This window comes from Pezoporus wallicus, unplaced genomic scaffold (genome assembly GCF_028554395.1).
Source record: "Pezoporus wallicus isolate ANWC-B61680 ecotype Strahan unplaced genomic scaffold, APGP_CSIRO_Pwel_v1 scaffold_13239, whole genome shotgun sequence".
Classification (NCBI taxonomy): Eukaryota; Metazoa; Chordata; class Aves; order Psittaciformes; family Psittacidae; genus Pezoporus; species Pezoporus wallicus.
The window spans coordinates 7,574,741-7,602,729 of record NW_026642052.1 but is presented as its reverse complement, the minus strand read 5'-3'; the positions used below and the strand labels follow the sequence as shown (position 1 = coordinate 7,602,729).

Below are 27,989 nucleotides of genomic sequence, written 5' to 3'. Positions count from 1 at the left end.
TAATATTTTAATATTGTTTTATTACATGAATGATGGACTTCGTATCGGGAAAAATCATCAAATGCATCTATATAGAAAGAATGTAAAAGTTCATAGAAAGTTCTAGAATTACAAAAGATCATAGTATAAAAAGAGTCAAATATGGCTAACAACAAAACAAATATGTTTTAAGACTGATGTCAACTACCAGCATTAGCAAAGGCCACTTTCTCTCCTTTTGTCTTCACTGATCTTCTTCCCTACTCAAAAGTCTTGAAAGATTCATTCTTGTTTTTTCAAGTGCCACTGTTTTTGCTCGTCTTGAAGGCCTTGAACTGGACACTGGGACAGCTTCTGGAATCTCATCACCACTGAAACGTAAAATATTTTAAAGTAAGGCCAAAAAGACTAAGCGGACACAAAAGGATTTACATTTACAAACTTGAAGCAACGTCTTAGAAAGCAAAAGTACTTTGTACTAATTATAAGCTATTTATTTTCTGAGAAGAATCAGCAGTATCAGTAACCATGTGTCAGCAGCTGCAAAATAAGCAAAACTCGCAAAAGATCTGATGGCATCAAAGTAGACACAGGAGCAGGCAAATGGGAATGACTGGCCCTGGTCACCCTAAAGTCCAGGGGATACTTTCTTGCGAAATAGTGAGCACAGCTGAAAATTACAAACATGATGTTGTTTTAATGCCTATATCCTACAAGATCAAAGTGCATTGCGTATATTCACCCATCAGTCATTTCTTGACATCTTGAAAAACAAGAAACAAAAAGGGGGGGGGGGGAGGGGCAGAGAGAGAATTTAAATGAAAAATTTGATTCCTCCACAGAACAGTTATTAAAAAAGAGCAGAAAAAGTGACTGGAAGAAGAGCAATAATGCAAGCCAAACATCTGACTTTTGCCAGCTGGAATACGTTACTGCTGCACACAACAGCTACATTAAAAGAGAAAAAAAAAGAACTCCAGGCTCTTAGCAATGATAATAAAATGCGAAGCTGTCAAATCTGCTGCTGTTTCAAAAGTACCAGTTCAAAGGGAACTTTTTTATTTTCTTAAATATTTATCTGTGCATGCGGAATAGAGGACACTAAAGATGCAGGTTTGGGAAAAGAAAAACATTTGAAATAGATGTCCCTGCTAGGACAGACACCGGAGGGTTGAGGGTGGAGAGAAAAGAATTTACCTTTCATTACCACATTTTGCAGTTGTACCAGTTTTCCTTCTGCTCATGGACCTCACTTCTGATGCTGCTTTCCGTTGTCCTAAGCATAAGCAAAAGCCTCTTTTCATACCGTGATACTATTTCTTTTCTTCAGCTAGTTCTGTATGTTTCTTCAGTGTTTGATATTTCATTGACGCATGTAACTATGCACTCACCAGAGACAGAATGTGGTGACAAAACGAAACAGTCAACAAAACCCCCTCAAAGTACCATGTCTCTCTGACACACCTGTACATGACTGTGGCCAAATTACCCTGAAATCTTATAGTCAAACTTCTTTTTTTTAGAATCTGTGATGTCAGGAGAGGCTGACAGCACAAAAACTTCCATGAAGGCTATTTTCATTTTTAACTAATAAAACTTAAAATAATACAGTGCTGTATGAAGACTGAATGGGGGTTTTTGTATATACATTCACAAAAAGTTAGTAGGAAGTTTATCTTTTTAAAAAACAATGGAGTATTGTAGCCAGAAAAAGCTCTGCAAACCTTTCCCAGTTTTGGTTCTTGTGGATTTCTGTTTCGCGGTTGCTTTACTTTGAACATCAGTAACTGGAGTATGAAGAGCATCTTTGTTATTTTCTGTTAAACAGAATAGCACATGCAGAAGTTAAAGACAATAAACTTTTAATATATCTTAAGTACCAGTATGTTAAATATTGGCTGGTATATAAGAAAGCCACCCAATTTTAACCCTATTTTTCCTTTAAACTTACAGAAATTCAATAAGGCAGCTAGAAGGAAGCTTCAAGTGTCACTCAGCTATAACCCTGTCCCAGCACAGGTCAATCACATGTAAACTATCCCTGACAACTGTTTAGCTCCTTCCATTGTATCAGAAGTCAAGCAAGCAGGGCAGAGACCAGCTTGGCTGAACAGGGAACTGCTCATGGAGCTCAAAAGGAAAAAGAAACTGTATGACCTCTGGAAGAAAGGTCAGACACTTTGCAGGAAGATCACAGAGCTGTGGTTCATTTGTGGAGGGATAAGGCACAAGAGACCAAACCTCAGCTGGAGCTGAAACTGGCCAGTGTTGTCAGATACCAAGAGGGGCTTGCTGTAAGTATATCAATAGCAAGAGGAGGCTTAAAGAAAACATGGGACTGATTCTTGTTGAAGATGGTCACCTGACTAATAGAGATGAAGAAAAAGCAGTGGCATTCAATGCTTTTTCTGCCCCTGTCTTTAATAATCTAAGAGACCTGGGACTAACTACCCATTCCCCTGAGCTGGAGGACCACAGATGTGAGAACAGTGATTTTCCATTTGAGAACACTGGAATTGTGAGGGACCAGCTGTGTCAGATGAGTGTCCATAACCTGAATGACCGTGAACCAGCAGTGCAGCCACTTGGCCAAGGAGGCCAATAGTATCCTGGCTTGTATCAAAAAGTGGTGTGGCCTCATATTGACAAGAAGCTTTTTTCCTAATATCAGATCTAAATTTCCTTTGCAGCAATTGAAGGACAAAAATAATGTCTGTTGCCCTTTTTGCTCACAGCTGTCATTTAACAAATTTGAAGTACTAGGTGCTGATTTTTAACAATCCCAAATGTATTTGGGGAAGGGTGGCAGAGGAAACAATGCTTTCTCCTACAGCCTACTTTTAAGAAATGCCCAAAAATCCTGTTTTGTGAGAAATTCTTACCAAAAAGTATTATTAGGTGGTAACAGAAAACAGTACAACTATTATCTCAAAAGCATACTTGCAACTTCCCATCCAATAAGTATTTGAAGACATAAACATAGAAGATATAAACAGTTATTTAGCACTTGCAGAAACAACAGATTAAAGCCCTGAAATACTCCACTAGAAAATATAAACAAATAAATCAAATAAATGTTAAACAAAAATGTGGTCTGCTTAAAACAGTTGCTTGTCACCATCTTTGCTTTACTGCTCCAAGCAATCCTAAACATGTTAGCTTTTTGTGCCATCAGCACAGTGCGCACCAAGGCAGATGCAGCTGCATAAGGTGTGCAAGTAGTACAAACTCTTCCAGCCATTTCCATTTCCAGCTCTTACATAGCAATAAAAACAAAATGCGGCTCCAACCTATAAGCTCGTAGCAAGGACGGGCCAGCATCAACAGTGACGATATCAGCTGTATACTGCTACAATACAGCCTGTAAGTAGCACAGGCATGGTGCATAAAAGCACCACAAAGTATCTGCTTCTTCCTCCAAGTTAACAAGTCACTTTCTAAAGATGAGTTAGTCATCACCGGTAGCTAGCAGACACACAAGCATGTCAAACAGCTAAAAAACTAAAGCCTATTTGAATACAGTCTTTGTTAAAAAGAAGGAGCTTAAGATTCAAAATACAGCACTAGTTATACTAACATGGAGAATAAGAAACCAGAATCTGATCAAAAAGCAATAAAACTCAGTAAATAGTTCAGTACAAGCAGCATTTTAAACTCTGTACATATTTACTAGGTAGTACTTTTTCCCATTTTTCCACAAAGTAGGTTAATTCAATGGAGGGAAAACTAGCAGTTATTTTCACAGCATCTAAGCAAGCTACTCCATTGTATACCTACTACTAAATTACACCTCTCCTAAATTACCTTCTTCATTTTGAGTAGTATTTTCAGATATTGTGGTCTCCGTTTCCTGGGTCCTCTCAGAGAGGCCTGTTTCCTCAGTCATTTCAGTGTGCTCTTTGCCCACGTTAGGATCTTTGGTCAAGTTCATCTTGAACTTCTCAATAGCTCTTTGACACAGTTTATCTTTCACTTCCTGGAAAAGTGACATTTAATATTAAATGTTTCTTCATTTACAACTATTTCTTTTACTCATTAAAGTTGCCCCCCATATGTAAGTTTAACTAATAGGATTAGTTCAATTTACTGCACAAAGGACACAAGGTGCAACATGATAAGTCAAGTTGAAAGGAGAAACACTTTCTCCATCACCACCAGGCACTGAAACACCAAAAAACCAAACAATATTAAAGTGATTGGACCTTTCCAGCCAAGTCCTGGAGCTCAGCTGCCCCTGGATGATATGCCCATAGTGCATCAGCATTCTTTTCAACGTTTCTATACATCATTGTTGTCTTCTGTTACAATCCCACATTTTGCTGTGTTTCTCCCCATATTAAAAAAGCATCAATGTAAAACCTGTCACATTACTCTTGTAATCCCTTCCCATCATCTTAAATCAAGCACCCTTTTCAGGTTGCCTGATGATCTTACAGTTACAGTGTAACTTTAGGTGCAACATTTCAGCTGATAATACTTAAATAAAGATAAGCCTCCAAACTGGGAAACTCCACATTAAATTTTATTTTAATGTAAAAAAAAGAAATTTCACTACAGTAATCAGAAGAACTTAGTGTATTGAAATATATCAAGTTTCATGCTTCATGCTAGTTTTACTATCTATGGTGCTGAAATCTGTAAATTATACAGTGACAGGAGCTCAGATTTCTGGAAACAACACATCAAAGAGTAATTTTCAAAGCCTGGTTAAAGAGAAATTCCAGTCACATTGTCATATTAAGTAAAAGGCTCTTCATTTTCAAGTATATCAGAATATTGGATGGTTAGTGATTAAAAAAGAATCATGGTATTTATTTACTACCTGTAGAATCTCATTGATCAAAACCAGAAGATTCTCTGTGGAAGAACCACTGAGTTCCAGCGAATTTAAAGCTTTTACATAAATACGAACGTCTGGTGCAGTTGGGTCCCTCAAGATTTCATTGCAAATTTTCACTGCTAAACTATCATGCACTGTTAAGTCCTGTAAAGGAAAGAAATTATCAGACATTTTGCTGGGATTTACAAAAGACAGCAATATGATCATTCAGATATAAGCAGCTGATCTTATGGAATAAACACCAACTGATTTTTCTACTTTTCCCAATATAGACAGTTAGCCATGGTGCAAGTTTCTATGAGCCTCTTTTAATTGTAAGAGGGAAAGGAAATCAAGGATGGGGGTTGGTGGAAGGTCAAGCTAAAAGATTTTGTTACCTGAACCATCACTCTTTTAATCCAGCTGCTGACACTAGGAATCTCAGAAAGGCCCAGAGCTAGCAGGAAGTGAAGGGGATCAGTTCTTAATCTCTAGCCACAAATATGGTTTTCCTCCAGTTTAGCACACTGTACCTGATAGTCCTGAGACTTTTTAGACTGATGTTTCAGTTCACTTGGTCTGGTCAGGTCCACTAACAGTTCAGAAACATTACTGACATCTATTTCAGCCAAAGGTGAAGTTGCAGGAGCATTTAACAGTGTTTGCAGAGTTGGAAGATAAGCTTCTTCAAAGCATTCCTGGTTAGACCTGTTTCAATATATAATAAGACAAAATTAAATCTTAATTCACCCTTAAGTTTTCTCTTCTATGCTGAAAGTTCACAGACCTATTACAATACATCAGTCAAAGCAATGTGGGAGCAGCCAAGCTTGGTAGACAGCCAGCAGGAGATCAGAAGAGCTTCACAAAACCAATTTAGCACATGGTATTTCAAGTAAGTTTTAAGTAACACTTTCTGCCTCTCAACAGTTTGAAAGTTCATCCTTACTACTGAAAACCCGATATATATATACACATATTGTCTCTTAAGGGACAGAAATACATTTTTCTAAATCTTTTATTTAGATTAATCTGTCCTCTGCTCATTCCTCCTTCCTGGTAGGATTTTTCTTTGGGGATACTTTTCATTGTGTAAAAAATGAAGGAAGCCTGGCAAAACAAATGCAGTGGTTAACAAGATTTTTGGAAGAAGTATTTGTGCTTTCTTTTCTCAGAAGAGTTAAGAACTCCTGCCAGGCAAGCCTAAAAATCATGTTGCACTTGGTTCTGCAGCGAATTGTATATAGTACTGCAAGCCAGATCAAAACAATTTAGAAGTTAAGACATCAAAAAGCACAAGGCAGAAGTTGGGGAAGTGAAGCTTTTTTTATTTCTGATACTTGTTAACCTCCTATTTGAACCCAAATAACTACAGGAGAAAATAAGTAATTTCAAAAAAGCAGATTGTTTACTGCTGGATTCTTGAGCCAAAGGAGGTGATCAAAAGGCCTTTTGAGCACTAAAGCTGGGGCAAGAAAGAATGGAAGCAAGAATGCTCCCTTTCAGCAGCTTTAAGGCTGAAGTAGATCAAGTATAACCGAACTATCATTCAGATTACTGCCTGTAAATCACACAAAAAAATCTACAACTTTGTCCTCTCAGGCCAGGAGAGAGTTTCTAACTGTTTAGAAAACGTTCCATGAAAGAGAATTGTTCACTGGTCACAGGATTCTGTCCCTGTTATCAGTGTGCCACCCCATTGACATGACAGAGTATCTACAGAAATCAGCAGCAACATTTTTTTCCTCCCAGAGCTCAAATACTTCATTTCAAAGAGTAAACCTCTTGATTGTAGATGTGACCAGATGGGAGGTCAACAGAGCAGCACCCAGAAAACAAACGGAATTCAGGGAAGAGATCAGGACCAAAATAAAGTATGAAGCTCAGCCAAATCTCATTCATTACTTGAGCTCAATGGCAGCTTTGCAGACAGTTCTGAATTACACACAGTCGTTAATAATTCTCTTCTAAAAATACAGTACTGGTAAGCAAAAGACACTCCATGATTCATCTTAATATGAAGCATTTGTGACCCAGAACGGAAATCATGTTTTGAGACAGAAAACTAATGGTGTTTCCTAACTAAATACAGATTCCAACCCAGTGAGCCAGACTAAGATTTAGGATATTTCTCTCCACTGGTTTACCCAAGTTTTGCTTAAAGCAAGGTTTTTTTCTTAAAAATTCACAGGGTCAGAAGACATTCACAGGCAAAGGATTATCAATGTTAAAAGCTTAATTTCATTACTCAATATCAGTGAAACAGGAAACATATGAAATTAGTTTTTCTCAGACAACAGCAAAAAAATATTTGTTTGGGGATTTTTCCCCTCTCCTCTTTGAGCTACTCCTCTTACTGTGGCAATTTATGGGCACAAAAATTGAATTCAATTTGGTTTGGAAAAACAGATAAGGTCATATATATTAAACCTAAATTAAATCTTAACCATAAAAAAAGCAGATAAAAGCTCATCTAGTTCAGACTGGCTAAAACTACTAGCAGCAACTGAAAAGTAAGTTAAACATTTTATTTCTTTGAGCAAGTGGAAGGAGATGAGAATTACTATTTAAGCTCCTATCCCCTTACATAAGCTACTTTCTTTGTCCACTACCAAAGTAAACAGTACATTTTGAATTTGCCATGAATTTAGATTGGAGTATTCTGTTGTTAAAGAACAAAACCAAACCAAACCCCAGACCATGCAGCTTTGATATCTGCTGGGCATTGATTCTTTTCTTTTGAAGAATTCCTTCTGCTAGCTACTTTTCAGTGGCACTTCAAAGTCTACCTGTAGTGCTGAACAGCATAAATAAGTAAAGCACATCTTTTTAATTAATCTTTTATTCAGTGTCTTGAAGAACAATCTGAGTTATGGGCTTAGGAAAGATTAAAAACAATAATAAATAAAAGGTGGAAGGCCACAGGGGTAAGAGGGAATTAATGAAGTCTTCTGAAGAGTCATAGGTTGAGATTACGTACTCTCAAAAGTAACATGCACAGGAGTCTGAACTAGACCTTTAGGTCTACTTTACATTTGTGCAATTTCTACTCTTGCAAGATGGAAAAAGGTTCCTTAAGCTCCTAGACCAATGTGTATTTTCACGCAATGATTTACAAGGGCCATACCTATTTGCATAAGCAAATAAAGGGAAGAAAACTCCTAGACAGTGTCTAAGCCGAGTATCCTCTTCAGTCACAGGATTATACCACAACAAGATAAGACGAGAAAGGAGCTTGGCACTGATCAGCCTCCCAGAGAACATCAGTTTGGCTATGCCTTCTGCAGCATCTGTCCTAAGTTCTGGAAACTGAAGAAAGAGCTGATCACACACACACCCCACGTAAACCACAGCCCATTACACCAATACTTTATGGTAACAGTCCACATCCTATTATGCCAATCAATTCTTTACATTCACATATTTTCAGCTGCACAGAATTCAAAGCTAGCTCAAGAGTAACATTAGTCTGTATCAGTGACAAAGTTGTCATTTTCTACAACTATTCTATTAATTTCAATTACACATCATGTAATATTCACATGCAATTTAGTAGGATGGTAAACTTTCTGCAAAAGGCATTTTAAAACAAAATTAAGGCAAATTTTATAATATTTCTTACCTCACTGTCTAAGAAACCAGAAAGAAGTTGCAGGAGGTTGTGAACCACAGTAGTCTCTTCCTCCTCCTCTATTTTTTCACTTTCTTCCTCACAATTTTCAGTTCTCGTGTGTCCATCTCCACTTTGAGAGTCATCACCTCTTCTGGCTTTAAATGGCTCAATCCCAAACAGCATAAGTTGGTCAAAGATTGCCTTTAAAGCACTGAGCTTTACCTTTAGATCATCTACTTGTAAAACCTAGGTTTAATAAGGAAAGTACATCATCTAAGAATAGACCACTGATGTTAACATTAAGCACAACAAGATTTTTTGCTTTAAAAAGATTGTTTGATTTGGGAATTTTTTTCATAGTACCTGGGACAAATTTCAAACTTTAAGAAGGTGTGACATAAATTTAAACCTGAATTTATAACACAGTCTGTGAAATAATTTATCATTAAGTCATCTATGCAATTTCCATTGCATAAAATCAATTGAAATTCACTCACAGAGAGAATTATTGTTCAGCTTCTAAACAGACACTGGACAAACAGAAAGTCTATTTGCCTAAAGAAGCTCCACAGTGATAGACAACACAGAAAAAAAATATGTAAGACAATTGCTGCTCTGAAATACTGTACAGCTTAATAAAATAAACACAACGTAAAAGACAGCAGGGAGCAAAATAGTAATAAAAGTTGCATAGGTTACTACATGTATTATAGTTCAAATTAATATTCAAATAACCATACATCATGGGTTAGCCTTGAGATCCTTGATCTGTTTAGCCCAACACCCTGCATATGGCAGCCTGCAGAAAGAATACGGGGTTTAATACTTACAAATATTAATTGCTCAAGTCTGAAGTTGCTAAAACAACTGAAATCCTCCCCAAAGTGATTTTTGATGAGACATACTCAAAGGCAAATTGAGAACAATATGTATGGTTACTGACAGCTTTATGATCTTTTCTAAGCTGAACGTATCATCTCAATGTCTGCTGTCAGTTCTCTTGAGAATGCAACACATTCAAAGCACGATGGCCACCTACACTTCTGTTAAAGCCAGGATCTGAAAAGTTAACAATAGTGTTGCCTTTAGTATAATCAGCTCAGCATCAGAACCTTTACCACAAAGGTGGTGAGATGGAGGTATTACAGTATTCAGAATGTTCCATATCCATAGACATTTGGCCATGCTATCTTTTGCTGGTTTGTAATATTGCTTTTTCCTCTAATTAACTCTTTCTTAATACGTACAAAATTAATAATCCAGAAATTAAAATCTGACACTCAAGATGACAGGTAAGTATCAACAGAAATGTGAAAACAATCACAGTCAAATTTTTAGTCTGTTTTCCCAAGGCAAGAAGGTTTACAGAAAAGACAAGCTGTAGTATTCTCATTGTCGTAACATAAATATATGAATGACTACTCAGATCCAGAAGAGAAAGTGATCCTTACACAGGATTCCTACAAACTTTTAAAATAAGAAGTGACCTTACAAAGGAACAGCATGCTAACAACCAAGAGACAATGTTAGCTTGTATAGTGTTAGACATCAGGAAAATCTACATGAAACCACACTCTCCAGACTCAGATCTTTAGGAAATCACTGATTCTCAAATAACATAACTATGCAGAACAGCTGATTACAGATACAAGACTAGTTTTATTTACTAAGTTGCACAGACCATTGTTCGACTTCCCATCAGATGTTTTACCTGTAACAGCAAGGCAAGCTGTTGTCGAGCAAACTCTTTCTTCTGAAGGGCACAGCACCCCAAACACAGAACTGCCATATTTCTCACAGCTGGATGGACATTAGTTATGCCAGGAAGTATCTGGAAACAATAACAGACTTTATATTTAAAATACATAAATCAAAACTAAAAAACTGACTACTAAGATGTGCTTACCCTGAAAACAAAAATCCATTTGATACAGGATGGGAAAGTGGTTAACTACTCATGTTTATCTAGCTATAACTAGAAGCAGATTAACTATGGCGTTTGAAATCAGCAATAATGGCAGTCCAGTAACTAAGGTATAACACAAAACCACAGTTGTTACCTCCAATAATAATAATGATAACAGAAACAACAAGGGGAGAGAACAAAATTGCTCACCACCCACTTACCAATACCCAGCCCAACCCGAGCAATGATCTGGGCCTTCCGGGTAACTCCTCCCAGTTTATATACTGGGCATGATATGCTGTGGTATGGTTATCCCTTTGACTAATTTGGGTCAGGTGTCCTGTCACTGCTTCCTCCTGGCTTCCTGTGCCCCTCCTCACTGGCAGAGCGCGAGACTGAAAAGTCCTTGATGGGAGTAAACGTTACCTAGTAACAACTAAGATAATCGGTGTTATCAGCGCTGTTCTCAGACTAAAGTTGGAAACACAGCACTGTACCATCTACTAAGAAGGAGAAAAATGACTGCTACTGCTGAACCCAGGACACATGTATACAGAATAGTTTTGAGAAGACAATAGTAAAAATTCACGCGAAAGAAAAGCCATGCTAAATATAGGGTGAATGCTACAATGGCATCACTTTATATTTTTGCATTTACTAGAGTTCAAGTTTAAACAGCAAGAAATAAGATACCCCAAATCCCCAATGTAACATGCAAAAAACTAGCATGAACAATAAGAAAGCACAATCTTGGAGAGAAAAAAAAAGTGGAATAAACAACAAATGTGAAAATTAAGAACAGAACTAATAAAAAAATAAAAGGTTTCTGGGGGTTTCTGTGTCATCAACACTAGTTAGGATTTCTAAGAATACTTCTATACATCTGAAATAGATCAAGTATGGTTCCATTTCATTTAAGGTAATCCAAACTGGCATTGCAATTTTGTTTGCAGTTTGAATTCTAAGAATGCCCACACTGAGTCAGGTCAGCTGGCCCACTGTCTCATTAGCAAAAAAGATCAAACCCAAATTCCTATAAAGCATTACATAAACAGACTAAGCAGATATTTCCCAAGAATTCTTGTCAAGGTCCCAGTGATGTGCAGCTGAGGGATACCAGAGCTGGGAGACCATTCTTAGCTACCTAATCATTCTATAATATTTATTTTTCTTCAAATTCCACAGATTACATACTATGTAAGAATCAACTCATTTCATTTGTTTTGAGCTGGTTAGTTGCTAGCTATATGGGGGAGAAATCAGCAAATCCTTATTCACTTTCTCCAATAACACTCACATCTTACGACTTCTACCCTCTCTCAGACCCTGCCTGCTCTTCTCCAGGTTACAAATAGGTAACTTGTTTAGTCATTCTTCATACAGAAGCCAGTCCATACTTTTCCTTGCTACCCTTCTCTTGACCACTTCCAGTTCTAGATAGATGGCACAGGAATTGCACAGAGTATTCAGATGGGTGTACACCATTCATACAATGGCATATTACTTTTCTCCATTTTGTTTGCATACTCAGTACAGTTAAAAGTCTCCAATATTCAGAAGTGTGCTTAAAATCCATTCTCTTCACCATGAAAACTAGGAAGTATATACTGTTGACTGTAAGAGGCTTATAATGCCACTGCCTGACTTTTCAATACAGAAGTCATTTTGCTCTTCAAAGGTGCTAAGAAACAGAGGGGGCTGAAGGCAAATCCACCCAAACATCTTTCCTTGTACATGGAAGAGATGAAAAAAGGTCTATATGAGTTCCAGTCTCTCTTAGATGAAAAGCTTTTGACTAGGTGAAAAACAAGAAAATAAAATCATAGAAGTTCTCTATTAGAGATCTTGTAATTTCAGCTGATAAAAAAAATCCAAGTAATTAAAATACCAGCAACTGTGGTAAGGAGATTGCTTAGCACCACTCTTGGCACAGTGTAACTCAGCACTGTCAAACACTGTCATACGTTAGTTAAATACTTACCATATTCTTGATTTATTTTAGTGTCCCTCTGCTACAACCAGATCTGGCATAGGAACTCAAGAGAGCACCTCTGAGACACTAGGTTCTGGGAAGGCTTAAAAGCACGAAACAGAGCACTACAGGTACAGCAAAGTGATTGTGAAATAATCACAAGCCATCCTGCCAGCACCTAAGGGTCAGCTATGATCTACCTGGTTTTATTATAATATAAACAGTATTTATTCCTATGTACCAGAGATTTGATGATTTCATTAATGGTTGGACCAATTCCTTTAGAAAAGGACACGATCTTCAGAAGCTCGTAACACATCGTCAGGCACTTCAACAGTGTTTCAGGATCATCCTTTTTGTGAGCCAGGGAAAAGAAAAACACATTGTTAATAAAAATGGCGACTGTGAGAAGGAGAATGGGGACACCAATCATAATTCTTCCCTATCCAAACAAGCATTTCCTTGTCTACTACACATTTTTTGTTCAAGAATATTAATAAAAATCTTTCTATAAGCTATGATGAAAAGAAATTCAAGCTCATGTTTTCAGTTAGTTAAAAGCAATAAAAAACAGGCCATTTAGAAATCCTTTAGTTACTCAAGGATAAAAGAGCAGTTCAAGTGCAATTCATTTTTTTTGGTAAAGCATACCATCAGCTTCTGGTACATGCAGGAAGAGAATACTAATACCATATGTGTTCATTTTCAAATTATAAAATTTAAACGGTACAAGGCCAAACTACACTCGCTTTTAAAACAAGGAATAAACCTCAAAACATAACCAGCACTTTGTAATACAGGAAAGGAAGAGACCTTCTCCGCATGCATTTCTTCAATTTCAGGTTGCTCTACTTCTTTTATCAGATCCTTTTTAATGTGTTCCAACTCGGTTATTTTCTCTTTTAACACTGATGCTTTATTGAAATCCTGCAGAGTAATGCATTCTTCCAAAGCTGCTTTTGCCTCAAAAAGTTTCACTTTTATTTCAGCCAACTGAAATACAAAGTAAAAAGAAAAGTAATACTATAATCTTTGTGGTATTAGCCAATAATACACTACTACATAAAAGTCTTACTAGATGGATTATGGTTTAAAAAATAAATTTTCTTGTTAGCTACAATCTGCTTACCTTGAGCTCCCGCTTTCTTATTTCAATAGCATCAGGCTGCTCAGCTGTAACAATCGGCTCACAAACTTCTGATATAATTTCTGCTATCTATTGTTACAAACAGTATATTAGTGCAATTAATTTAATCTCAGATGTCAGATACTAACCTTTTAATTTTTCCAAATTTAAAATACCATCCTTCTGAAAAAGTATTAAACATCTGTGCAGTTTTCCTTAACAGCCAATTCACTGCAAGTAAATCCTCAATTTGACAATACATAGTCTAACCATGAAAGTGCAGGGTTTTCCACCATTTAGCTAAGGTAAGCAAGAAAACAGAAAACTGTATATCCATGAATAAGTTAAGCAGTTTCTATGCTAACAGTTCACAGGCACCCATCTCTTCTAGATCTGAACACATGCTTTAAAAAGAATTACTTGCAACAAGCATAAGGTTTTTCACCTGTTACTACATCAATCAAAACCCAACTAAGAACACTATCATTTAAAGGTCTAGAAACCATCCCATGTAGTGTAAGAGGCTTCACAAGCAATTTAAATTCAAGCCAAATACATGCATAGAACTAGAAGCTGAACTAAGCTGAGAGATTTGCAGTTGGTTAGGGGTTTTCGTTAAAATCAGACCCATTACATAAATGAAAAATGAGATGAAACATGAGGAAAAATTAATGAAACAGAATAGTCTTAATTTATCTGCTATCAGATCACCACAGTGTAGCTTCCTCTCAAGCTGTACCAAACTAATGGAACATATTGAACCAGTGTATTTCACTAGAATAATAGAAATGTGCACATTCACTATTACTATTGTACTGTAATGCTCAGATTACTACAGTTCTGCCATTGCAGTCATATAACAAACCTATATCCTTGGTTCTCCCACTGAATAAAGGTTTTCCAGAAATGATCTCTGTCCTTCAGTCCAGGCTTCATTTAAAATATTTGGGCAAAACTGAGGGTCTATTTTTCAGAAGTTTAAATAATTAGGCTGTATATAAAGACTTCGCTTTTACTAAAATATTTTTCTTATGCAGGTTTTAATACCTATCTCTGCTAAAAGGAGGGAAGAGAAATTTGAAATCTGGAAATGTACATTACTCTCACTTCAAATGTTTAGTCAAAACTGCTTGGATCTAATACAATCAAGAATTCTGAAAGAGGCTGTTAAAGTGAAATACTTTATTAATTTGAGGATTACATTTACAAAACCAGCCAAATATCTAATGATAAAGATCTTTAGACAACCACCAAATGCAACTATGAAAAAAAAAAAGGGGGTGGGGTGGGGAGGAGATATAGCAACACCATCACCTAAATGTTTTTCCAAACTAAAAATATTTTAACTCCTGTTATTTTTGTTACAACATTTCATTCATAAAGGCTGTTTGATATACAAAGGAGGCAAAGCCTAGAGAACAGTGGGCCTTTAAAATTACTTACAATTTGAATCCTTCTGTCATCATCGTTAACAATATTGAGTAATCTTTCTGTAAGTAGAGATATAAGGGCTGCTGAAATCACAGGTAGAATGAGGATCTTTTGTAAAGTAACCAACAGATGCTTTCTGCATGAAAGAGTAAACAAAAACTGCTTGTTTATTCAAGAAAACTGAAAATGTAAGAATATTTCTACCCACTTTCAGTTGCTGTGATGAAATACCTTATAAAAGAAACTTCTCTATAGCTATATTAAGTGCTGAATATATTTTCTAACTTAGCAAAGTTTGTTTTTTTCCTAATTTTACCCGATCTCTCTTGATTAGAAAATGCTGAATTTTTCAATCAGGTGTCACTACTGTCCAATGAAAGGTCATACCAGCAGAAAAGAGTCAGACTGTCAATATTGTGGAATGTTTTTATAGAAATTATCTGGCTGGAAACTAAAAAAAAGAAGATTACAAGTTCAACTCACCTGCCAGTCTGGCACATCTACAGGGTGTTCCACTGAGCATTTGAAATCATTGTTATGTTTGTCCTATCATAACTGCCATTTTTCATAAAGTGCCTGTGATGGTATGAACTTCCAAAGTTATTCTCTCTTATTACTTCACATCAAAAGGCTGTTCAAATTATAGGAATGACTCAGCACATTCCAATTCATCTTCTCATCTAAAACATCTGTAACCTTTTAGGCCTTAGTAGACTGGGCTTAAAAAACATAGGAAAAATGCAGACTACTTACTGCAAGTCATCTGCTGAGAAGTAATCCATTGATCTCTTTTTGGTTTTTATATTCTATATTCCAAATGAACAGTCCTGTAACTTCATAGTCTCAAGATTATGAAAACAACAGTTTGTTCTCCCCAAGCAATGTTGTATCTGCATTAAAAACTCATTTTCCCATAAAAGTAAGCAAACAATATTTGGCACACTTTTGGGAACAATTCCATTACAGAGACTGTGCCTTTTATTTCTAGCCAGCATAGGAACTAGATTTTGTCTGTCTGATCAGGTTATTTTTCCAACAGAGACTCTATACGTGTCCACAGGCATGAGTGCCATAAGCCTAATAACACAGATCTTATATTTAAGTTTACCTTCCTCCCTCTTCTGTGGTATCCATGCAGCCTATGATAAGAATCAGCTGCTGGCCTATAAATTCTTTTGTCATCAGGTTTTCAAAACAAGTAAAGTCTTCTCTTTGTTCTTCAGTAAGAACTGGCATATTTTGAAGGTAACTGTATCCAAATAGAAGATATAATTACATTCTGAATCGTTGGAAAGTGAAAAGGAAAAACAAGCAAACAAACAAAAAAAAACAGACACCACTTTCTTGCCCTGTATAAACAAGTGGTTATCTTACAAACCTTAAAAATCGATGTTTGTGTTCTTTTCATAGATTAATAGTTCCAGAAACTTATTTATCCCAAATAATGTAGTTTAAAAATATTGCACTTTGTTTAAAAAAGACATTTGTTTGAAAATGCAAAACGGTAAGAAAACGACAAGTTATGCTTGCACATATGATTTCAAGTTCTGGATCCCTGCATAAAGTCAGTGTCTTAGGACTAACTGTATACATGTACCTTTTTTAATATATACAGCTAGTATTTTTCTGCTTAGGTAGGTACTATGTACTCTTCTTCATGCTCAGAAACATGATAGTGCCTACAAGAATAAGTACAAGAAAACCATCCAAGTGCGCAGTGAATTTTAAATGTTTTGTATGATCAAGTATGCCAGCACAGAACAATCTGTTGTCAGATACTCAGACACATAGCATGGGAAGTACAATCACTCGGTTCCATTTTGTTATTTTTCTAGAACCATTGCTCCTTTATCAAATTTTTATCCATCAATGAGAGCATTTACATTCTCCAGAAAACCTGGAGTTAAACATACTAGGTACAAGCTGTACTGGTACTGTACAAGCTATGAAAAAGATGATCCCTTCTACCACAGCTTTGCAGATATTTTTCAGCAACAGCTCATTAAATTTTGAAGAGATTTTTAAAATTTCTTCAAAATGAGGACAAAAACTTTGCATATGGCTGCTATTTCAGGACAGCTGAAATTACAAAGTAGGCAGCTGTTTCTGCTCACTTAACAGAGTGTCACCTGCACCAGATAACAGTAAAATATCTAAATGAAGCTCATAATCCTGCACCTTTTCTTTTGTATCAATGGCCTGCAGCTTCTTGCTTCTCCTAAACAATAGTCTCACAGTATGAAGAAAGACTTCAACGGTACAATTGCAAATCTTACCCCAAAAAAAACTGCTGGCACCATGAAGAGTTTAACAGTTGATACTACAAACAAGTACTAGTAAACCTAATTCATCTTAACTCAGCCTGTTGCTTTAGGGGAAGATAACTGAAAGTATTTTGAATAAGATTGGATGGAAAAAAATAAAACCTTCTTTTTTGTTTTTGAGAACAAATGTTTTATGGAATTTTAAATTAATTATGAATGAATAAATTTGCACATACCGGAATGGATCCACATTTCGAAATTAGGGAAGCACAGATGCTTCAGTTATTAAACTTTTATGAAACACGCTAGCACCTTCTACTTTGAAAAGTAGCAATGATTGCTAGAAGTACTACTGGCATATATACTACAGCCACTGAAGTGAGAAAAGAATATGCATATTTTAAATTAAAACATCTATCAAAACAATGCATTTTTTTAGCAGGTCTGATTTATAAATGTTTCAGGAAGCATCACTCTACATTTTGCAAATACAATACCTCGGTTAAGATTTCTCAGCAGTCTCCATGCTCGAAAAAATAAATTCTGTTCAGATTTTATGTTAAGACTAAAAAATCCCAGAGACAAAAAAAAAACAAACAAAAAAATTATGAAAAGTTTGACTTAACAAAACATCCCCCCAGATTGTTCTGTAATTGGCTCATTTAGCAGCCTTTAAACATAAGGTTTTGGGAAGCACAAGTAGGAGATAAAAGTGAAGGAACTTTCAGTTTCAGAAACACTTCTCTTGAAGACAGCAGTCAAGTTTTACTTTATTTTCACAAATTGCAACAATGAAAAAGTATCAGTTTCTGCAAGCTCTAAAAACCTCTTCCTGCAAGCTCTTTGCAAACACATAGCAACTTATATAATAACAGGCAAAGGATAGCTGCCTGTTGGAGAGCAAGTATTTTGTTATCTTAAATGGCAAAGGATTAGATACTATTGATGTATCAGTCCATTATGCAAAAAGACATTCCAAAAATTGTTTTCATGTTATAAATTTTCATTTTACAGTTTTTCTTTAATAGAAGTAAATCCTTTCAAAAATCTTTTTTTTAAAGTGTAAAAAAACAAAAACAAAAACCCAACAAAAAACAAAAGAAAAAAAAAAGAGAAATCACTGTTCAAGCACAACTTTGGCTTTGGAAAATGTGAATAGTTGCATAAAAGAAATATCCTCTACTTTAAAAAAAATAATCTATTTTAGTAGCAAGAGATTTATTTGCAAATGCAGTGTACCTTAATAAATAATCTGCATATATAGCTGGTTCTGGCAACATCTGTTCTAGTAAAACTTCACCTTCTTCACCTTTTGATTTTAAATATTCACAAAGACATCTCCAATATACCACATTCTCAGCTGTTAAGTCTTCCAGTGGAATCAGTTTTCTAAACAAAAGTAAAAAAATAAAACACAGAGAGATAAATAAAATAGGATCAAAGACAACACATGCAGAGAAATAGATTATTCCTCAAGATTAAAATGACATCCTGTGAAAGGTATTCCCCATAGAAATACTTAAAGACTGACAAAAATAGCTTCCTCTGTCTTGAGCAAGGACATTGAGGTCCCCAAGCCTCTCACTACATTGCACTTCTCAGTATTGTAAATCAAGGCTGTTCATGCTACTTTGCAGAAAGATTCTGCTCAGCTCTTCAGACCTCTTAATGCAACCACTCAAGTAGCTTAACTCTCTGCAACACTGTTATCACTGTACAAGTCTGGAAAACTGAACTCTATTAATCTGCAGAAATGAAATAACTGCATTAAATTATTTTTCGGCTTATGGATTTTTAGCTCCATTATTAATACAAGATCTTCCCATATCTCCAGCAGCAATATTAATATTATAATTATAATAATTCCCATAATTCCAGTAGCAATCAAAGCTTGTCAAAAGCAAAAAGTTATAGAGCTGCTTCTCAGTATTTCTGTGTGCTCATCCTCTGTTTACCAGCCATAGGATCCCCACTCCTTTTTATAATCTTAGTCTGTTCTATGCCAAGCAAGGCATACAGTCTTTGTTTCAGGACCAGAATGGTAAGTTGTTCATTAATTCTACCTCTAACCAAAAAAGGCAGACTATCACTGTCAGTGGTACTTTCACTCCCTTGAATCCCATTTTACTTGCAAGCCATCAATAACAATTTTGGTTTTCTTTCAGGTCCATCAGAAGAAAAAAAAAAGTCACTAACACATAGATGAAAATTGACCATTTGATGTGTTCCCATTAATCTGGCATGTCTTAATTTAAAAGTAAATTTAAGAAACATAAATACTTGGGTGTTTGAAGTCTGATTTCTCATACTGATAGTGCATCAATCAAGCTCTAGTCAGAAATATCATACAAGAACGAGTCTAATATTCTCCATAAATCAAATAACCTCATTACAAGCTGAATGATTTCACTCACTTCTCAGTGTCATTAGTCTAATAGATCTACTGCTAGTCTGTTAGCCTAGTCTTTCAGAATGGAACCCTCATTTTGTGCAGGATCAAAATCAGACTGACAAGTCTATAGCCAGATATATTTTTCCTCTCGGCCTCTGAAGATTTTGGCACATTTTCAGAGGCTCTAAGAAATTACTGATGCTTTTTGAAGCAGTCAGGTCCACAGCAATTGCTTTGGAGTGTAAACATGTGTAGCATAAACTGATTTCAAAACATCTGGCGTAAGCTACCACTAGAATGCAAGACACTTTATGTGATAACATTACACATTATTCCCCCAAAATACAGAATGAGATTTTTTTATCATTCTTCAAATCAGTGACATTTGTCATGTAAGTTTATCACCTGAGATTAGACATTTACCACTGATAATAATCATTCCACTCTGGTTGCCTCAATTAACTCCAGTCATTTCTTCTCAACACCTTTTTGCCTTCTCAAGCAACTTCCTACAACTTCTAATTTTTTTCTTATCCCCTTCAGTTTTACAGACCTTAATATTCATCACATCATCTTTTTCATATCTTAGAAATTTACTTAGTCAAATTCTAGAAAACATTAACAGTGGCCAAGAAGCCTCTAGGATACCAACTTCTGGTAAGCTCCGTTAATACAAGTAAAATACGTCCAAAAGAAGTCTGAAATAGAAAGTCCAGTAATTCCATTCTGTTTGGTTCTCCAAACAGTTTGTGGATAACTGAACTAGCCCCACACGGTGCTGTCTCTAGCTCAACAGAAAAGATAGAGGGAAGCCAAAGAGGACTAGGAAATGTGTGAGAAAGATCAGAAGCATTAATGAGGAGGAACGGAAGAAAGGGTGTTTTTAGGTAACACAGGTTAAAAAGAGAAAATCACAGTTGTGGGGTAAACTGAAGCATTGCCTTTATTGTAAGCTGCACAGACTGCACAGGAGATAAAATAAATTAGACTAAGTTGTTACTCAAAAAGCTTGTTTAGTTGATTAATTTACTGCCTCCTCTTAAATTCTAATTGTGTGATTTTTGGAGTGTCCAGGAAACAAGAAGTCAGAGACATTTTTCACTTTTTCCCCTTGCTTATCTGGCACAGTCATTTTCAGCTGCTGGACAGATTAAAAAAAAAACAAACACCACAAAAAAGCCCAAACAAGAATAGAAAAGCATATCCAAAACACTTAAGAACACAAACATCGAGGGGACATCATGGCTTACACTAGTCTTTTATCACACATAATAGTTACCCTGCTCCCCATTTAGATATAATCTTTAATATTCTTATACAAAACATTAAGCTTCTAGAAATGAAATCTGATCTGCATACCTGCTGTCAAGGTTTTTACAGTTATGAACAAAGTTAGCAAGTGGAGATAATGAAAACACAGCATTTAGTACTGGGGTGGCCACTTCTGGGCAGTTTTCCACATCCAGTCGATGAAGAAATTCCAAAACATCCCCCTCAGTCATTTGTAACCAGGCTTGAAGCAGCTTCTTCTCTATTACCTCCTTAACAGCATCTAATAATACAGGAATTTAAAATGTTAAATGACAAAACAATACCAAATTTCCAGCATACTTTTTCATAAATACTTTTTCTGTAGGAGGCTTTATAGAAAGAATTTATTATACTGTTGAACTTAACATCATCTTGAGAAGAAAGAAGAAAAAAAAACAAAAAACAAAAACCAAACCAACACCCCCCCCCCCCAAACAACAATTAAACAAGAGCCACCTATAGGGCACTACTACATTTTTGAGGCAACATAGTTCCCTACCCCCAAAAGGAAAAAAAAAACAAAACCCAGAAACAAACCAAAACTAAAACAACCCAAACAAAAAAGACCCCTTGACAAAGAAAGATGGCACCTCAACCCAAAGTATCTACAGACCATGAACTCTTGCAGATGAAGGAAATATCTGAGGAAGCATGATTATATACATTTCAGGCACTTAGAACTGGCCACTTTCAGACGCAGGATACTACTGTAGAGACCTTTAGCCTGAACTGCTACACAGAATTCTTGTGTTAATTCAGTTATTCCACTGGATTCTGAAATTTACATAAAGAGCCCCTCTTCCCCATTGCCGCAATGAACAAATAGTTTAGATCAGCAGAGTACTAGTTAATCAAGGAAAAAAATATTTATGGGAACAACTAGAATACATACATCATAAATACATACACACAGATTTAACCACGGAAGTAGAAAGGCTGATAGTCTGAAGTAAAAGCATACTAACTAAGGAGTGATACATGTATGCTTTTAGGACTTCTTAGAAAACAATATCCAATGCAAGGGAAACAAAGTCCACACACCCACACTGACAACCTTCATCTTTCCTCTTACATGTAACTTATGGTAATAAAACCAGCACTTAAATATAGTCAGGAATTCAAAAAGATCTGTAGAAAGGCCTTGAAAGAGATAAATTAAGGTCCTAAGAATGAGAAACCTCTCCAAGAAATCGAGAAGCATAAACTACTAGAATGTAGTAGAATGAAAGAAAGCAAGAGTGGAAAATTGACAGCTTGAATGCACACTGAAAAGCGAAGTAAGCAGAATCTGGATTATGTCTTCTAGGTCTTGTTTAATTATAAACCCTTGTTCTGAAGCCAATACGGAAAAACAAAAATTTCAGCCTAGCAACCTTGAATGAGCAGATTCCTCCCCTGTTAGCTTGGGAGTTACTCAGATAAAGAATTTTGATAAACATGCTCAAGACTATAGAATTTGCAAAACAGATCAAAATGAGGGAATACTAGTGGACTTATATACAAATGCAGCCCATTTGGAACAAATTTTTACTTAACAAAGAGCATGTGGTATCAAAATCAGTGAGACTACATACTCTGGCAGATACTCTCCCTTGTGATTCTACGTGTCGAGAAAAAGAGCAAGTCCTCAGTAGCCAAAAAGAAAGGTAGATCAATCAAAACATATGCATAAATGACACACCTGTAAGAGCTGCAGTTACCAGTGAACACAGTACTTTTGTTCTCAAAGTGAATATCCACATAGGTCCTATTTCTCACAGTTCACAAGCATCCCATCACCAAGTAATGAAAATTCGCAAGAGTAAAATTCAACAGGCCTTAGTACAGACTTTCCAAACAACGTATGTGGATAACACAGTAGCACTCAGTAAAACAGGCAGCTTTTATTGGGAAATTCATGTATATAATTGCTATTACTACAAATAAAAGCTATGCTCTATGAAGGAGACCAAAACTGTCTCACTTGGATGCATGTGACCTTTTGATTTTTGGCAACAACACACATTCTGAATGGCTTTTTATATAAAGTGATGCAGCACAGAAGACATCAAAAAGAATAAAGCTGCTGCATGATGAAATAAATGAAGGTCAGTCAAAAAGCCAGTAAGAAAACATTCAAGCTAGTCAAATGAAAAAATAACCAGCTTAGATTTCTCTCTGAAAGCACACAGGAAACATTTTCAAACAATTATCAAACTGATATTAATGTTCACATTTCAATTTTTTGATGCATGTATTAGTTACAAAAATACCTGTAATGAAACATGTTTCAAAATACACTGAATTAAATAACTACATGTTTCTACTACTGTGTTTAATTACACTGTTGCTTTTTAATTTTAATAGTATTTGGTCCTACTTTAAAGCTCAGTGGCTTTCAAGTTTTTTGAAAGTGAAATCCTTTTCTGGTTTATACACTACAAGGGGACTAGAAAACCAAAGCAGCAAGCAGAATATCCTGTGCTTAAACATTTCCTTGTACCTCATGACTCCCTCTGAGCTCTTCATTATTATTACCACAGCTTCTGTATAAATTATCCCCAAAACATCACACAGTATTCTCTCAAATATCTGTATCAAAATGTTGAAAAAGACGATCTCTTACCAGATCTGTCATTAAGTCCTTGTTGCAACAATTTTACTCTCTGTGCTATTGACAAAGCTCTCATGTGAACTTTTTCTGCCAAAACCTTAATAAAAAAAATAAATTGTTAAAATACATTTTACAAGTGATAACAACTGAATTCATTAACTATGTTTTATCTATGCATGGAAAGTCAATAAAAGACTGTAATATTTATACCATCAGCACTGCACAAATACATTAATGAGCAGATACTTGTGCATGGAAGACAACATAAAATAAAAATCAAGAATAAAGTTAACAACCAGCTCAGAAGCTGGACAGCACTAATTGAATGCGACACCTGGATATGAAAAGTATTATCTCTCTTTAAAACTCCAAGAGCAATGAATACCTGCAATGAAATGCCTGAAGTATGTACTTAAAGCCCAGTAACACAGAGGTTCAGTTAAAAAAAACAGAATTTAAGAAAGAGCAGAAGATGGTTCTGTGTGAAAAGACAGAATAATTTGTTTGAAGAGTTTGCCCAAGATGCCTCCACTAGAAATATATGTGGCAGCATACCTTCTTGACCTTACCTCTAGATGTAAAGATTGATGCTCCTCAAAATTGGAATACCAAAAATATGCAATTTTTTACACTAGTTTTGCTGTGACCCTAACTTTACTTAATTATTGATTTTGAAGTGACATACAAGAAAATTTGCTTCACAAACATCACAAAATGTACGTCTAGAAAACAGCAAAAGTATAAATTATGTATACGATCTGTTGTATGATCCTGAAGAGCCAAGTACTATTATAGCAGTAATTTCTATCAAGCAAGCTTTGTAGTCAGGTTCAGAGGTTTTAACTTGAAAACTTGAGAGGACAAAAACAAAAAAAAAGAAAAAAATCACTCCCCTCAAAATTGTGGTAAGTGAAAATAATTTAGCAGTTCTTAGTGTTTAACCAGTGAAAGATAATAAAAGATTTAAAGACTTTTCCTAAGTCAGCCTTTGAAATGAATGTCAAGTGATTCAATTTACCTCATATGCTAGCTTCCTGACAGCTTCCTTTATATCCATAGTGCGGCTTACAATTATGGGCAAAGTCCTTGCTGATGGAGCAATACAGGAGAGCACTGCACGCCTCACTTCTGAATTTGAATCATTTTCAAGCAATGTGCTGTAAACTGAAAGTAAAAGTCATAATAATGTTTTCATTTGTTTGAAACATGATAGAAAAACCCTAAGAACCCCACAGCCGTTATTAAACCCCTCCCCTGCACAGCTCATACAAATTCAGGGAACAGTTTAGGGTCACAGTCGTAAGATTTATGACAACTACATGCTTGCGCAATGATATCAAGAGAAACTCAACTACAAAAATAATATTTGCAATCATAAGTAGGATTTACAGTTAATAACTCCAAAATTTGCTGCTCTAAATCCTGCTTATAAATGACAATTTTGTCATTAAGTGGGGAAAAAAAAAACAAAACACAAACCTTCCAAATGTCGACTCCTTAACACCTTTATTCACTGGCTATATATCCTTGTTACCTTTGAGATGGATTCTCAAATTTTCCTATAAATGGAAACCTGCAATCTCCATTAAGCCTACCAAAATTCAAACAGCAAATCTCTCACGTAATGCTCTTTGCTGTATTCTTGACTCTTCTTCAAAATTAAAAGCAACAACAAAAAATTAATCAGAGAATACTTGAATTCACCTTCTTGTTTTGTGAGATTATGATTAACTATGAAATTTACATGCTCCTATACAAGCAACTTACAAGCAAACACTTAGAAAATATAATTTCAAAGAAGGTACCTGAACAACAATAAACAACTAACTCTTTGCAAAAGACAGTAGGTAAAGTTCAGTTAGGCACAATTTACATAATAGCTATGCTGGTACAAACCTACATCTAATTGAGGCAATGGAAGTAGAAGCTAAGTTAAGAATCACACCATATACAAAGAAACCTAAAAAGGCATAAAATCAGCATCAGGAACCCTGGGTTCCAAAGGTGCTGATCTCTTAAAATGAGTCATGAATAAGATGAGACTGGGTGGGAGTGGGGGACATGCAAAAATCATAGTTCAGCAATGTCAGTAACCAGCTTGCCTCTCCTGGGGCAGAAAGGCATAATGTGAGACAAAATTATTTTTTTCCATTATCATCTCTACCCCTCCAAGTGTTTTTGTGCAAATTCAATCATTTAATACTACAAAAGAGTGCTTAGAGGGTAAGAACTGGGCAAGCATGTGTCATATCTCCACGCCAATTCACAACACGTCATTACTCTCATCATCCTTAAGCTATATTCAGTTCATGGAATAGACTGAACACAATATCATTTGTCTGTCATTTAATCCCCAGTGGATCTGTCCTTCAAGAAGTTCTGTCTTTTCCCCTTGAACAAACATGACTCTTGCATCTACAACCTCCTCTAGCAGAGAGCTCCACAGCTTATGAATTATTAGAAGAACACCCTCTAACATTTTTTTTTACTCAATGCTTAAAAAAAAAAAGTTCAAAAATGTTTCAAACTAATGAAAAAAAAAAAAAATCAACAAATCTGTTTAAAAAGAGGAAAATAAACAATACTACTTACTATTAACAACAGGACAGTTTTCATCCTTAGGATCTTGAAGTCTTGACAGGGCCAAAACAGCTTGAATTCTCACATTTGAAAATTTATCTTTAAGTCTAACCAGCATAGCTTCATTAATTTTATCAAATAAGTCATCATCAATTTGGGCATTCTCTGGCATGTTTCCCAAAATCTTATTAACAAGCTGACATGTTCGAAACCGAACTGCATGACTGTTCGCATTGTGAGACTTGGGGGAAAAAAAAAAAAGTATTCTTGTAATCACAATTTTCTCATTTCTAACTTAAGGCTATTGACATGCACATGTAAATAGCTGACATTGTATACAGTACATAAAACATGCACCTCTATTTCAAAAGCTTTTCCCATTTAAGTTCATTTTTAATAAGATTAAAAAGTCACAGAACTGGAAAACAGCTATGGCCCATCACCTATATCAGGGGCACTTTACATAATTAGAAACACCTTCACAAAGGAAGAAACGTATATCAGCTAATACAGACTACATTAGCTAACTTACACTGTGTCCATAAAATCTTAGAAGGACAAAAAAAAAAAAAAATAGCAACAATGACTACTGATTTTGGCCTGATAAATAATTTAAGAAAATTTAATTATACTTGTGTTTTCATGTTATTTGAACTGTTGATCTTTCTATATAAGACTTGCAATAAGCAGAAACAAATAATACAATATACTTGTATGAAAGATCGTGCAATATTTTTTTACTTAAAGAAACAGTGTTAATTCCTTTCCAAAACAGTTCCACAAATTCACACTTGTAAGTGCCCCTATAGTAGAGCCTATAATGACACAACTAACAGACACATAAAAGAACAATTCATATTTTCTCACAGGCCTAACTTTTCAAATCCAGTTGTTGCAAGGTGTGTGTGTGTGTGTGTTTGGGGGTGTGATGTTACTTGTAAAGCACTAGCTTTGCCTTACTTTCACTTTTAAGTCATAGTGTGCAGGTATAGCACCAGCAAGTTTTCCTCACCACATGAGTTTTCTATTTGTTGTGTTAAATATTTAATAATGTGTTACTGTACCTCAAGCAGAAAGTTAAACACATAGTTCAGAAGCAAATTATCCTCTTCTCCTGCCTCACTACCATCCTCTTTCTCCATTTGACAAAATGAAGTAACAAATCTAGCCACAAAATCGATCACTTGTTCTACCGCAGGTTCCCGTCTGTAGATTATCATAGCATACTTAAGGAAGTGAATGAATTTTTCATGAAAATCTTCCTTATCACTCAACTGAAAAAAAAAAAGCAAAAACTAAGCCACAGCAAAAGATAACTACCCAGTTCATCTTTCAAAAACAGTACCACAGAAAAACATTTAAATGTTTAAAGCCCTTAGAGCACATCCACTGTTGAGCACTCTTAGCTGAATATTTAGCTTTAATTCTACAGCAAGCATATGTCCTGTCCGCTGGGCTACATTCTAGAATGTACATTTACTTGCTGACAGGTTTCAGACCGGCAATCAACACCCTCATCCATTATTAACCTGTGCCACCCCTACTTCTAGCGTATCCAGCCACCTTCCAGCAACATCATTAATACCTGCCGTGAGCTGTTCTTACACCATACTCGCAGCAGGTAACTGTACAACAGTTTAGCTTGTGGCTCGTTAAGGTTTTGTTTTTCTGGTTTTTCCTTTTAAGTCGCAGGGGTGTAACAGTTGTTTTAGGCGAACCAGGGCCGAAGAGGCCCCCTGCCCCCTGAGGCAAAGGCAGGGCCGCTGCTGAGCGCCATCGCTCTGCCCTCAGAGCGGCGGGACCCCGGCCCGAGAGCAAGCGTACCTGGTCATAGGTACTCTTCAAAGAAAGAACAAGCTTCGCGCGGTTCTGGTGAGGCTTCTGGGCTAGCTGAAAGGCTTCTTTGATCTGCAGCTGCTTTTTTGCTCTCATGGCTGTAGAGAAGGGGGACGGTCACGGAACGACTCCCCGGCTCCGCGATCCCTTAGCACGGAGCCGCCCTG

The 27,989-nt window shown here is 36.0% G+C and overlaps 1 protein-coding gene across 3 annotated transcripts; it reads right to left on the bottom strand.

Annotated features, from left to right (window-relative positions):
• On the bottom strand, nt 1-27,989 carry NCAPG (non-SMC condensin I complex subunit G). 3 transcript variants are annotated; one of them, XM_057426698.1, is made up of 21 exons: nt 27,811-27,989; nt 27,051-27,260; nt 25,999-26,227; nt 24,425-24,570; nt 23,419-23,503; nt 20,862-21,054; nt 18,350-18,499; nt 15,955-16,095; nt 14,859-14,982; nt 13,419-13,505; nt 13,103-13,282; nt 12,531-12,641; nt 10,123-10,242; nt 8,421-8,657; nt 7,926-8,119; nt 5,332-5,506; nt 4,802-4,963; nt 3,784-3,955; nt 1,704-1,796; nt 1,177-1,255; nt 1-350 (listed from the first exon to the last, which is right to left on the bottom strand). In XM_057426698.1, exons 1-21 carry the CDS (start codon nt 27,916-27,918, stop codon nt 224-226), a joined length of 3,123 nt encoding a protein of 1,040 aa, XP_057282681.1. In that variant the 5' UTR covers nt 27,919-27,989; the 3' UTR covers nt 1-223. The 3 variants fall into 3 exon arrangements, with proteins under 3 accessions (XP_057282681.1, XP_057282682.1, XP_057282683.1); XM_057426699.1 differs by having other exon boundaries at nt 7,926-8,107; XM_057426700.1 differs by lacking the exon at nt 1,704-1,796.